The 13080-nt window shown below is 45.0% G+C and overlaps 1 protein-coding gene and 1 long non-coding RNA gene across 6 annotated transcripts; both read right to left on the bottom strand.

Moving 5' to 3' along the window:
- Nucleotides 1–2469: 2469 nt before the first annotated feature.
- LOC136484704 (uncharacterized) lies at nt 2470–4038 on the bottom strand. Its single transcript, XR_010766180.1, has 3 exons — nt 2831–4038; nt 2667–2739; nt 2470–2589 (listed from the first exon to the last, which is right to left on the bottom strand). It is a non-coding gene; the product is annotated as an uncharacterized lncRNA (long non-coding RNA).
- A 131-nt stretch (nt 4039–4169) lies between these two features.
- LOC136484703 (beta carbonic anhydrase 5, chloroplastic-like) lies at nt 4170–7490 on the bottom strand. Of its 5 annotated transcripts, XM_066481646.1 has the most exons (6): nt 6263–7490; nt 5730–5893; nt 5407–5482; nt 5261–5309; nt 5071–5169; nt 4170–4569 (listed from the first exon to the last, which is right to left on the bottom strand). In XM_066481646.1, exons 3-6 carry the CDS (start codon nt 5451–5453, stop codon nt 4492–4494), a joined length of 273 nt encoding a protein of 90 aa, XP_066337743.1. In that variant the 5' UTR covers nt 5454–5482; nt 5730–5893; nt 6263–7490; the 3' UTR covers nt 4170–4491. The 5 variants fall into 5 exon arrangements, 3 of the variants coding, with proteins under 3 accessions (XP_066337743.1, XP_066337741.1, XP_066337742.1); XR_010766179.1 differs by having other exon boundaries at nt 4170–5169; nt 5407–5616; XR_010766178.1 differs by having other exon boundaries at nt 4170–5169; nt 5407–5893; nt 6263–6394; nt 7068–7490.
- Between the last annotated feature and the right edge of the window lie 5590 nt (nt 7491–13080).

Genomic DNA, 13080 nt, shown 5'->3' with positions numbered 1-13080 from the left:
CCACGATGCATCATCATGAGACATTTTTGAGTCAATGTTGTGTGAAGCACAAGTCGTGATGCCTCACCTTTTCGAGATTCCCACTATGTTGCGACTCATGGATCACCCTGATCCATAGATTGCCAATTCTATGAGACATGACTCCATGCAAGAGAGCAACTTAGACCACTAATCCACAAGGCTCAAGAAACATAGGTTCCCTTTCCCCTTATTGTAGTTTGTAAATTCTAAATTGAGAATTGAATCCACATGGCCATACATGAATTGATTAAAACTATGGTTTTTATAGATTGTCTAATAAATTACTCTCTATTGGCTTAATGACTAATCATCGGTCCGTATTCTATACTCAGTCACACTAGCCATTAAGTTGTGATCATGAGTGCTTATTATACCAAGGGGCCTTGAGTTTTAGTTATGCTCTAAGCCCTCGAAAACTCAAGACTGGGGTTGGGTCGAGCATGCAAGAGATCCCGGTAGCAGAGTGGCGGGTGAGACATTGACGCTTATGGGCAAGCCGTTGGTTGGACAATAGCATTATTGGTGGGCGAGATGAGGTGGTGCATATTAGTGCGAGCTCTAGCAAGATTGAATGCGCGGAACTCGCCGATGAGACTCCTGATATAGGGTGTGTCGGATAAGGAAGAAGAAAGGGAGAATGGAGAAGATGGCCAACGGGCACCACATGTAACTTATCTCATATTTTGGTGTCCTCCAACCAGACACATAATAGGATAGACGTGGTTTTCTTACGACCAAACAAAAAACGGGATCGGCATATCTCAAAATCGGGGATAAGACTATCTCATACCTTAATGTCTAGAACCAAACACATGCTAAATGTAACCACGCATCCCATAAGCTAGAAATCAATGCGTGCTTAATAAGAACAAATTAAACTTGACTGTGTCCACAGGGCATTCAGTATGAAAGGTTGCCTCCATGGAATCATCACCAGAATTATTGTTGTTTGACGTAGAGTGCGATCATCGTGAGGATGTGATGTAGTAAGGTGGTATATGCTTAACATATCGACCTCACCTGCATTAACAACACCCTTGTCGCGCAGTTTGTCAAACTTAATAAACGCAAAAGTGACCCAAAAGTCTTTGCATTATGGAGCAGCTGATTGGTACGTGTGTAGATAGATGCCATGTTCGCTTAGCTTCTAAGCCGTATTTTTTCAGCCAACGAACAATATTTTTTCTCACAAAAAATCAGTCAATAATACTTTCAGCCATGATTTATCAGTCAAACGAACAGGCAAGACACTACGTTATTATATAAATATATCGATAATGATTAATGGATATGACGCGTGATGTCAGGTCCGCGTGGACGCCAACAAAGCGAGTGAGCGACAGGAAATCCAGTGATACACCTGTTCGGCTGGAGGAAAAAGATCGTATACGATCGTAAATTTACAGCCAGAACAGTACTCCCTCCATCCCAAATTGTAAGATGTTTGACTTTTTTGGCTCCAAGTTTGACCACTCGTCTTATTCAAAAAATTTGTGCAAATATAGTCAGATTTAAGTCATTCTTGAAGAATTTTTATTAATAAATCAAACCAAGATGAAAAAAATGATATTTTACACAAATTTTTGAATAAGACGAGTGGTCAAAGTTGATGTCAAAAAAGTCAAACGTCTTACAATTTAGAATGGATTGAGTATTTTTCTCTCCCACAAACCAACCAGCCGTACTTCTTCACGAACCAGCAACGATATGAACCAACGATATGAACCAGCCAACCGAACGTGCTACAGTTAATCGTAGTCAGTCTGGACATTCTGCTGGATCGAGGCATATGGATGGCACCGCCGGGCACCGGCCGTCTTGTTCAGCCTCATAGCGTCATGAATAAAAGCCCAAGCCTGACCGGCGCTTCCCCTACCTATTACATTCACATTCGCGTCGCCGGCCGTCCGGGCTTTGTGTTTGGCTCCAATGTCGTGTCTGAACTGCAAAAAACTGCGTTCGTCGATTTGACAGGGACGTACCATCTGATCGATTTTTGCATTGAGAGCGTCGGGTCCTCCGTGCAGTCCTTGTTGATCGCGTCGCTGGACCGCTCCCGTCCTGAGTCTCACGGTGATGTGTGTGGCAGAGACAAGTATGGCGGGGGGTGCCAGGGCAGCACGGCACGCACGACGCGACCGGCGTTGGCCGCCGCAGCCGCGGGCTTCTGACGGACTTGGACTACACGCGGCCTACGGGCTGTTGTCTTCATGGCGTGCGGCGACCAGGCTGCTTGCGAATGGCTGCCTTTTTTTTTGTGACTGCGAATGGCTGCCTCTCTCACAGTGAATGTGTGACGGATGAGGTTGATTTGAGAGGTAACGATGTCGATGTTGTCGTGCTATAATGTCCGTGCTAACGCAACGGTTTTATCTAGAGAATAATCATAAAAACATCTAATTTGTTATTTTGTAGTGTAACCTTTACACAATTATTATATTATAACCTAAGTTACATTTAGCGTAAGTCCTTTATCATTTGTTGCACATCTTCAGGGATGTTGAAACATTCGTTTGCAGGACTCGTCAAAATCTCAGCCAAGAATTCCTTCCTCAGTGTAGATGATAGCTGCGCATGGTATATAATATAATATGTTAGTATTGTATGTAGTGTACGGAATATAGTTGGAGACTATATATGCTTACAGTGGTGATCCGTGGCAATCTTACGCCGTCCCACGACTTCATGAAATTATAGACAAGAAAGCCTCCCAATTTCCTGACGGAGAAGATCAGTTGTTTATTTGATGTACATAAATCAAATTACTGTTTTTTTATAGAAAAATTGAACCAAATTTTGCGACACTTACCAGTATTTATGATCCGAAACCTTTGTTACATATTTAGGGTATTTTCGCTCCCAGTAATAAATATTTTCGCTCGGGGATTGTCTCGACCGCCATCGTCCTTGTGCTCGCGGACTGTCCCGACCACTACCATGCTCGGGACTGTCTCGACCGCCCTCGTCCTTGTGCTCGAGGACTGTCCCGACCACTATCATGCTCGGGGACTGCTCCGACCACTCTCGTGCTCAGGACTGTCTCAACCGCCCTCGTCCTTGTGCTCGGGGACTGTCCCGACCACTATCATGCTCGGGGACTGTTCCGACCACCCTCGTGCTCGGGACTGTCGCGACTATCCTTGTGCTCGGGGACTGTCCCGACCACTCTCGTGCTCGGGGACTGTTCCGACCACTCTCGTGCTCGGGACTGTCTCGACTGCCCTCGTCCTTGTGCTCGGGGACTGTCCCGACCACTATCATGCTCGGGGACTGTTCCGACCACTCTCGACCACCCTCGTCCTTGTGCTCTGATATTTCTTTATAAACAATATTTTTGGTGAAGTTGCAATCTAATTCCTGATTTGGTTTCACCAAAACTCTTGTCGTTGATCTTGACACACCCCTCGACAATGCAAGATAAAGTTATCCATGTGAGAACACAGGTTCTGGAAGATATATTCCAACATTTGGAATGGTTTGCCCTTGCGCTATATTGATGGTCATTGCAAAACTCAACCGAATTGGAAATTGTTTCCTCTTCAACTTAAATGGGAGTGAAATATCATCGGATGGAGACATAGGGATCCTAGTTATGAACACTCTCTTTCCTTGATGTCGCCCAGCAACAATTTCTGCGTCAATTGCATTGTCTTGGAATGCTCTAACAATTAGTCTTGTTCCATTGCACAAGCCATTATTAGGACAGTATAGTACCCGTGCTAACGCCACGTCTTCATTTAGGAATGAACATGAATCTCAATAAAATGCTAAAAAAAATCGAAGATCATTACGCTTGTTCCTAATGCAGCAGAATGCAAAAACTATCTAAATAGGCAACATGCATATCTGCAGAGTTTAATTAGCCAACTGTTACAGATAAAGATCTAATGAAATAAATCCAATATTGATTTGTAAAATTCAAGATATATAAGTATATGATCTCATCATTAAATGGCCAATAACAAGACTTATAATACAACAAAATGAATAGCATAGCACGGTGGTCGATTCTTTCAGTTGTCACAGGTTCAACTCCTTCACAGTTAGAGAAGCTTTCACTAATGAAACTGAAGAAAGCTTCAGAATACAAACAAATGAAATTTCATAGAGCCATTTTATGATCCTAACAGTGTTTGAGTAATTTAAAAGTTGCACACTGCCCACGGTTCTCATAATTTTGTATTGTGATGAAACAGAAAGAATAAAGATGATCACACCCCCATGGCATGTGTCCACGTAAATCAGTATTTGCAAAATGTGACAAGAATACAAGAGCACAGAATGGACTGGACATAATATAAACTTATAAAGTATCTGCCGAATGCGACCAGAATATAGACCTTAGCTTGTTCTAGTGATTCATGTCCTTCCATTGCTTTCGGCATTGATGTATGGCTTCTGCTATGCTGGACTTTCGGTTCTCTCTATTTTTCCAGAGTTCAGATACCACGTAGCTGCCGCTAGCATTAGCTACGGCCTTGTACACCTCGCCTCGCCAAGTTGTTCCTTTAAGCTCACCAGCTTCTCATCCTTGTCATCGATGATTAGCTGAAACATAACACATCCGGCGATATTAAAGCATAAGGAACTGTGAGAAATACAATTTAGACCCTAATGGTTATAACCAAGAACTCATCCATAGTCAGGTACAAACTTGACAACAAACTGCCACACCTATCTGCTGACACAATTAAATAAGAGCTTTTTTTGTTTCTCATTCCCAAATGTCAAACAAATTTCCATGCACCAACCAAATGCAAGATAGAAAACAGAATTGAACAATCCATGTTCGTTTCAGACTCCAGATTGGATCATATAGAAATTCTCATCTTTCCAAAACTCCTAATAACACATTAACATAAACAAAGTATTGAAATAAGCTCTAACTATGCATTGTTCTAGGAATCTACATCTGGACCTATGCATATGTACAGAATAGAGACCCCTTCCATCAAAAGGAAAAAAATCTTGTTCATGCATGGATGTGCCGCCATGCTAGTATTGCAACATTTTCTTTACTGTGAATGAAACACTTTAAAAAAACTGTACCAAATTTGCCACATTACGAACTATAAATGCTTCCCCAGGCTGAAACCCCAAAACAACGGCAGGGCAGACCCTGGAGTCAGCACAAGCAACCACCATGAACTGCACACAAGAACAAAAAACCAAAAGTAATCCCATAAGGCTCATAATGCCAATATTAAAATGATTTGCTATCGAAGTCATTCTCATGTACCTTTGGTGTTTGCCGCTGAGCAAGACTTTGGTAATTTGAAAAATTATCCCTGTCCGTAGTTCCAGATGTAGCAATGTCAACAAATAAAAAAACAACTGTGAAATATTAAGGTGAATGATATGTTTTGTACATCATGATCCACTTACACATAGTTTCTCTGTTTGAAGTCCATGAATCTTGCTTTCAAATCCATGAATGGATCGTGTTCTGCACCTACCTCATCTATTGTATCATGTTGAAAATCCAGAAGTGTAAGGTCAAGCCAATGTGATCTCTCGAGGCCATTGTGACTCTCTCTTGTAGAAGAAAATCTTATTAAATTATTTTCTGCCCAAATATATTAAGAACTGGGTGGACTGGAGGCCACAGGACAACAAATTACTAACAAAGATAAGCATGTTGATTGAACCAAACATCCTGCAGGAGCAAATTTCACAGCAAATTGAGAGGCGAGGATCCAGGGGGCGACCTGGGTCATGGCCGTTGCGGCACCGGACTGGTACTGTTGTTTCTGTTGCAGCGCCTACTGCATCAGGAGTGCCTAATGCTGCTGCCGGAGCCTCCTGCTGCTACTTGTGGTGGCTCCCCCCGGCGCCGTTCATCTCCTCCAGCGTAAGGACAGATGGATCTTACCTGTGTAAGAAATAAAATTCAAATCTTAAAGAAATCAAGAATCGCAATCTTTGGTTACCCCCGACGGGATCCCATCAGCGATCTGCCAGAATGTGCACTGGAACAATCGAATCAAATCAGCAATGAACCAAGCAAAAAATAATCTGATATCTAAGCGGCACAAGATGAACATAAAAAATATATATCTTTTATTAATCAGCATTCCAACTGTCAATAAATCAATCTTGCACTCATATTCTAATTGGACAAAACAATGTAAATCAATCAACATTTACCAGGGGCGTTGCACACACCGAGAGAATAATTCTTTATATATCTAGGAAAAAAGTAAAAAGAAGATCGAATGTATTTGGAAAAAAGAAGGATCACCTCTAAACCAAAAAGCAGTATCTTTGGCACGTATGCCTCATCACCTCTGTATTTGGAGAGTCGGAGCTGGAAGGTGACCCACACAGTGCGGTTGACAGAGCTGCCATCCGTGCTGATGACTTAGGGCTCCACCTCCACATCATCATAAAAAAGCAATGACATGAGCTTATTATACGATTGATACTTGATTTAATTTTAGCAATGTAACTTAATCATGTTTAAGAACAATTCACCAAAGAATAAATCTATCAAAATACATTCAGATTAGGTTAAGTTTTAAGATCAGCACATACATGTCAGTTGATTATCAAACTCAAACATGTAGATATTAAATAAATTTACAAAACCCACACAAGGTCAGTTAGATTCAGTAGCAACAGAACTACAAAAGCCAGGGCAAGTCCTTTCCTTGATCATTTCATTCTTGCATATATTAGTTGAGATGATAAAAGCATGTTCACGAAACAACCAAGCACGCATGGTCAATTCCATCGCCTAATGATTTAATTGGTTCCGCAAATACAATCTCCATGTTAGTTTACCATCCAACACTGAAAGGAAATAGTGCTTGGATTGGTCCCTCTATTGTGGCCTTTTGCTCTCGGTTCATGAAAACTTGCAGTAGTAGGTACATTGATTTTTTGTGGGATATAAGTAGAACCAATCCACTATACAACAACTCAGTTTTGTTCGAATCGGCAGGTTATGTGCAATGTTCTTTTCTGAAAACGCAATTGGAATACACATTAACTGAAAATAGGCTATTGTTCATAATTCGTGTACAGTCGGGCAGGGGGATGATTACCTCTGAAATTAGTGGCGAGGACGAGCTCGAGCTGGTCATCTGGATGGATGCTGGAGGCCGTCGGGCAAAAGGGCAAAGGTGGCGGGGTGGACAAGGCCCGAGGCTGAGCAGGCGGCGGCCGGCCACGGTCCTGCAGAGGCACGGAGCGCCGGAGCCGCGAGGCCGCGCGATGGCCGGGACTGGGGCGCAGAGTGGGGGCGGCGCGACGACGATGCTGTCGTCTCATGGTTGCCCTAGGGTTCCGGCGGAGGTGGTTGGAAGCCGTCGGGCGTCGGTCTCGTCCGAGGCTAAGCTTGTCTATCTTCTAGTCGCCGCTGAGGTACGATGCCGCGGCGTGATGGGGCAAGAGGAGCAAGCGGACGTCGTGGCTGGCGGTGGCGGCGCCCTCCGCGGTTGAGCGCGTCGTCGGCTGCGGAGAGCGGGGCGGGGAGTTTTGATACACTCAATCTAGCCCCTCGATTGTGTAATAAGTAAGGAGAGAAAAGACCTAGAGTGCATCTAGACGGTTCGTTTGAAATGTGTTGTTTTTCTGGGTACATTTTTGGGTGGACTTAGAGGGGACATCTCAGCGGGGGTCGTTTTTTTATGTGAACGTAGGAAAGAAAAGATGGTGCATTAGTAGGGTAGACTAGGTACATTTCCATGATGACTTAATCAATGCAGATTTATGTTTTAATTAGTGATGTGTAATTAATTTAGAATTATATATGCTTATTTGTAAGTTAACCGTGACGTGTAATTTTGAAGAAAGTTATTAAATGAGTTTTCAAAATAATTTTACATTAGTATATTTTATACTCAATCCATATATTTTATTTTGTTTATTTAACTGTTAAAAGTTGGCAGAATAGATACAAAAAATTAAAGGTGTGTTCATTTATATTATCTCCGATAATGACGGATGTGGGTAATCTAGATGTAAATTTAATGATTACTTTGCTTTATCTCCCATAACAGAAGACGTGAATAATTTTATGTATTCTTTGTAATGACAAAGGTATTTAAGTTTTTTTTAAAAAACATAACACTCGCTATTATTGACAATAATGATTAGATCCCAACGAATTAAAGGTTAGACCTTTCTAATTCTTTTTTCTTAGCATATATCATCAGTTTTAACATAGAGTCACACTAAGATTCAAATTCGATGATGCATGCTGCGCAGCATGCCTATCGTGAGCTTGACGGGCTGGTCAGTCACAGAATTCTCTCTCCCGTGGTCCGTCAGCAACAGTCCATCAGGCCTACGTGATACTGTTTTGCAGGATTGGACCCACAAGGAAATGAAAAGCCCACGAGCCAATGGCCCGACGACGAGGGAGAAGGAAAAGGTTAGTCGTGTTTTGAAAGCCCAAGACCATCGGTGAGATCAAACTTGCTAAGACACTGCAGAGGTGTACACGTGCCCCACTACCGGAAACAGGCCCGTTGCCAAGAGCCAGCGTCTTTGCCGAGAGCCAAATGTCGGGCTCTCGGCAAAAAAAGGTTTGCTGAGAGTTGGCCCTCGGCAACGGTAGACCGTCGGCAAAACCATATTTGCCGAGGGCCAGGCTGTCGGCAAAAAATTCCTCTCGGCAACCGGGCCCTTTGCCGAGGGTCCGGCCGTCGGCAAAGAAAGGCCGTTGGCAAAAGTTTATCTTTGCCGAGGTCCGGCTCTCGGCAAAACATGGCCGTCGGTAAACCTGTGATGGCAGGCAAACGGCCGTCACCTGCCGTCTGTTTTGCCGAGGGTCAGAATTTGGCCCTCGGCAAAGAATTACTTTGCCGAGCGTCGTTTCTGTGCCCTCGGCAAAATAATTTTTTTTTTGCTTTTTTTGCTGCCAAATTTTTTCCCTGGGTTTACTGTTGTACCTTAAAGTACATATTAAAATTTGGATCTTTTTTTATTTTATTAGCTATATTTAATAAGTTTATTTCATTTACTTGAATTCTTCCCGGTAATTCAAATTTGAACTGCAGGTGCATCGAATATTGGAATTGAGTGATTCAAAAAATCATATTCATGGTATTACATGTGGTGTGAGACCGTATCCAGTGACAGATGCCAAATTTGGCGCATCGTTTTCACGGAACACGGCGAGGAACTTGCGTGTAAAATATTTTTAAATTATATAAAATGGAAACGAAGTCCGAAATTCACGAAACTTGTCGAGGTGTCATTTCATCGCATGTATAGGCTGTGATAAAAAATTGAGTGGGTTTCGAGCAAGTTGCGACGTCCGATGCCTAAAACCTAGACATCTGTGCATGTGATCACAGTTGATAAAGCCAGAATTGAGGCTTCCATGGCAGAGGTGTTCATTAACGAGGAGGTATCAAACTTCACAATAACATACTATAAGGGCAACCTTCCTAGCGTGCATAATCGACCGGCTCGCTACAATAAGGACGAAAATAAATCTACCCTCAGCCTTTTGAAAGGGTCACTCGGAAGAGCGAGTGCATTGAGCCCAAAGACCTTGAGCAATGAAGAGTGGCGCAGTATCATGCTATATTTGTTGGCCAACCTAGATGAAGTGGCGCCATATATCGAGTAAGTTCTCAACGAACTTGTTACTTACACCGTCACTATTCTGCATCCAACCCCGTCATGTTTCTTGTCTACACAGGGAATTTGTTAATCTATTCTGGCGTCAATCAAAGCGACCTCGCCCTCATGAAGTTGATACCATTCTTAAGGAGCGGGATTTCATTTCTTGGTTCCAAAAGAAGGTACCGTCCAACTTCCCCCTTGTTTCTTGATTTCAAGTTGGTCGTTTGTGTGAATAACATAACGCTCTAGCCTGACTTTGTAGTGCTACAGGGATGCGTCTATAAGTGCCGAATTGCGGCAGGTTACCGATGGCTTCAACTTTAGGGTCATGTCATGTAACGTTTATGACGTCAATGGGTATCGCTTTCACACAACAAGCTACGAGCAGAGTCGGCCGCATCGAAGGACCACAAATACCGGAGTTATGACGCCCAGAACTGATGGCAAGGACTATTATGGGATACTTGAAGAAATATACGAACTCCAGTTTCGTGGAGCCGAACCTTTTAGTCCTGTCATATTCAAATGCCGGTGGTTTGATCCTGAGGTATCGAGACAGTACCCTCATCTTGGGCTAGTCGAGACTCGACAGGATTCCGTCTATGAAGGTGATGATGTATGGATTGTGGCCACACAAGCCAAGCAAGTCTATTATAGTCCATATGCTTGCCAAACCGAGGAAAACCTTAAGGGTTGGTATGTTGTTCACACAATATCGCCGCACGGTAGACTACCTCTCCCAAACGATGAAGATTACAACTTGAACCCAGAAACACATGACGGAGAGTTCTATCAACACGAAGAGGGGCTACAAGGGAGCTTTGAGATAGACTTAATCGGGCTAGTCGAAATGGAGACAGACATCGAAATGGTTGTGGACGAGGACTCTGGAGATGAGGTGGAAAATCCAAAGGACATAGTGTTCCTTGACCGATTACACTTAGGTGTTGATAGTGATGATGAGGAGGCGGATGAAGATTTGGACATGGTTGATAGCGATGACGATATGTACAATCCAGCTAATCCTGATCGTGGAGATCGTTTCTAATACATGTAATATTATATGTTTTTGTAATTATATTCATTTTGCATGTAATTATCTTCATTTTGCATCTCTTTCTAATTATGTATCGTTTATATATGCTAATTGTTTTGTTCTTTTTTAATGTAGGAGATGCCAGCCAGGAGGTCCGTCCAGTCTCTTTACGCCAGCCAGGAGGATCCGGAGGCGTCGGTTCAGCCTCCGGAGCCGGTGCCAAGGTGGAGGAGCCGCAGGCGTCCGAGCAGGACGCAGCCGACTACCCCTCCGGCCGTGGAGGAGCCTGCGACCATGGAGGAGCCTGCCACCGCGATGGAGCATGCGGATGCAGGGGGTCCTCCTCCACCTCAGGGGACGAGGCGACTGCAGGGGGGTCCACTTCCTCTAGTGTGTCGACGGTGTACTTGCGTGGTCCCACGAAGCTCCCGCGTCGACCAATACCTGAAGCGGCCCGCCCGCTGATCACACCCTATGGGGATAGGTAAGTAACTTAAGATGTGCTCGAAACTTCTTCATTTGAAATGTTGAAAATCAAAATACAAACTAATACTTTTTGTAATCACTTGTGCAGGAACTGGAAACTTGTGGAGACTGGAGCCAAGGCACGCAAAGTGAATGGCATCCTAGGAGGTCTGTGCAGGGAGCACTACCCTGGCCTGGTGGAGGTGAGCCCAGACATGTTCGAGCCGGCCACTCAGTTCGACCACTACGAATTGGCCGCCGATGCCATGGATCGTAGTGGCCACAGATACAGGAACAAGGCAGAGCGGGTCGTCAGGGACCTGTCGATAAGTCTTTCAGGCACACATTGTATTCTTTTAGCCACAGATACATCGTATTCATTGGGCATTCTTCTAATAAGTAATTGATACCTCGCGCCTTTATGTAGGATTTCTTTAGAATCGAGGAGGGCAAGGAGCACAGGGCGTACCAGGTGGCGGTCGCTTCTTGTAAGAAGCGCGTCACGGACATGATTTACAACGTGCGTCATCAGGCACACATTTGGCACTACGCGAAGGTCAAAGGGCGTAGCATAAAAAAGGACGAGGCAAGACAGGTGGTGCTGACCAAGGAGGAGTACCTTGCGGTAAATACAGAACATTACTATTGATTTCTTCTGAGATTAAGTTTCCTTAATTTGATCTTCTGATATATCTTTTGCTTGATGGCCTGTAGGTGATTCCAAACTGGTGCAATCGGCATCCGGATGCCTGGGAGAGGATTGTGGACATGTGGCTCAGCCAGGACTGGAAGAAGGAGCATGATGAAGCACGCGAGCGCCGTTTGCTGATGCAAGGAGTACCACACCATCAAGGCAGCCACAACCTCTCCGAATTCTCAGAAGCTTGGGTAAGGCAAAACCATTTCTCTAACCTAACACTCAATTCTGCAACAACTCTAACAATGTTATTGTCTTTCTCGCAGTCGGCGTCACATGGTGGCCGCCCTTGTGGTCACCTCAAGGCATATGCCTTGTCTCACTTGGGCAAGGCGACGGCCGCCACCGACTGGACCCCGAAAGTCCCTGTCGAGTCGTTCACCAACGCCAGCATTGCCCCTCGCATCTCTACGTACACAGAGATGGCAAGGTCAGTCCATGGGCCAGACTACGACCTGACCACCGAGGAGCGGCTTGATCCAGAGCTCGTGATGAGGGTAGGGCAAGGCAAGAAGCACGGGCGGTTATGGCTTGGCGACGGTGTCCTCGACACGACCTCTGTTCCTCCGCTGCACCAGATCCGAGCAGCGAGCACGAGCTCAATGCCAGCCATACGCCAGCGCCCAACCGTGGTGTCGACACTCCAGGTAAGTGTTCTCTTCCATTCCTAGTTCTTTGACTTTTACATACCTTAGCTCCACAATCTTGAAACATTGGCGTCAAATGTTGCAGGCACAGCTGCAGGCGATGGAGGCCGAGCGGGAGCAGCAGCGGCAGAGGCTGGCAGCTTTGGAGGCCAAGCGGGAGCTCGAGCGGCAGAGGCTGGCAGCTTTAGAGGCCAAGCAGGAGCAGGATCAGCGGCAGATGGCAGAGGTGCTCTCCTACGTGCGGGGTCTTGTGATGACCCAAGGTGGAACGGTCCCACAGTTCCTGCTCGGTCAGCTGCAGGCTACACCTCCACCTCAGCTTGATTCTACTCCGGTGAGTATGACAACTGTTTTAGTTTCCCTAAATGTCAAACCTAGTGAAACCTAGTAAAACCTAGTGAAACCTAGTGCTAGTGGTGATGGTGGTGGGTGGTGGTGGCGGCGTGGTTGGTGGTGGTGGTGGCATGGTCGTGGTGGTGGCTACGTGGTTGGTAGAGGTGGTGGCGTGGTGGTGTGGTTGTTGTTGGTGGTAGTAGTGGTGTGGTTGTGGTGGTGGCGTGGTAGTGGTGGTGGTGGTGCTGGTGGCGTGGTGGTGTGCTTGTTGGTGGTGGTAGTAGTAGTGTGGTGGTGGCGTG

The sequence above is a fragment of the Miscanthus floridulus genome, chromosome 10 (genome assembly GCF_019320115.1).
Source record: "Miscanthus floridulus cultivar M001 chromosome 10, ASM1932011v1, whole genome shotgun sequence".
Taxonomy (NCBI): Eukaryota; Viridiplantae; Streptophyta; class Magnoliopsida; order Poales; family Poaceae; genus Miscanthus; species Miscanthus floridulus.
Note: the sequence above shows the minus strand (reverse complement) of the source record. Positions and strands in the feature narration are given on the sequence as shown.

What these genes read in the sequence shown, in the direction of transcription:
- LOC136484703 (XM_066481644.1), bottom strand. Translation starts at nt 5,453, where the DNA reads ATGGATTTGAAAGCAAGATTCATGGACTTCAAACAGAGAAACTATGT. An exon ending in TTCAAACAGAGAAACTATGT is followed by an intron (nt 5,310 to 5,406) that starts GTAAGTGGATCA and finishes AACTACGGACAG; the next exon opens with GGATAATTTTTCAAATTACC. An exon ending in TTCGTAATGTGGCAAATTTG is followed by an intron (nt 4,570 to 5,070) that starts GTACAGTTTTTT and finishes GTTATGTTTCAG; the next exon opens with CTAATCATCGATGACAAGGA.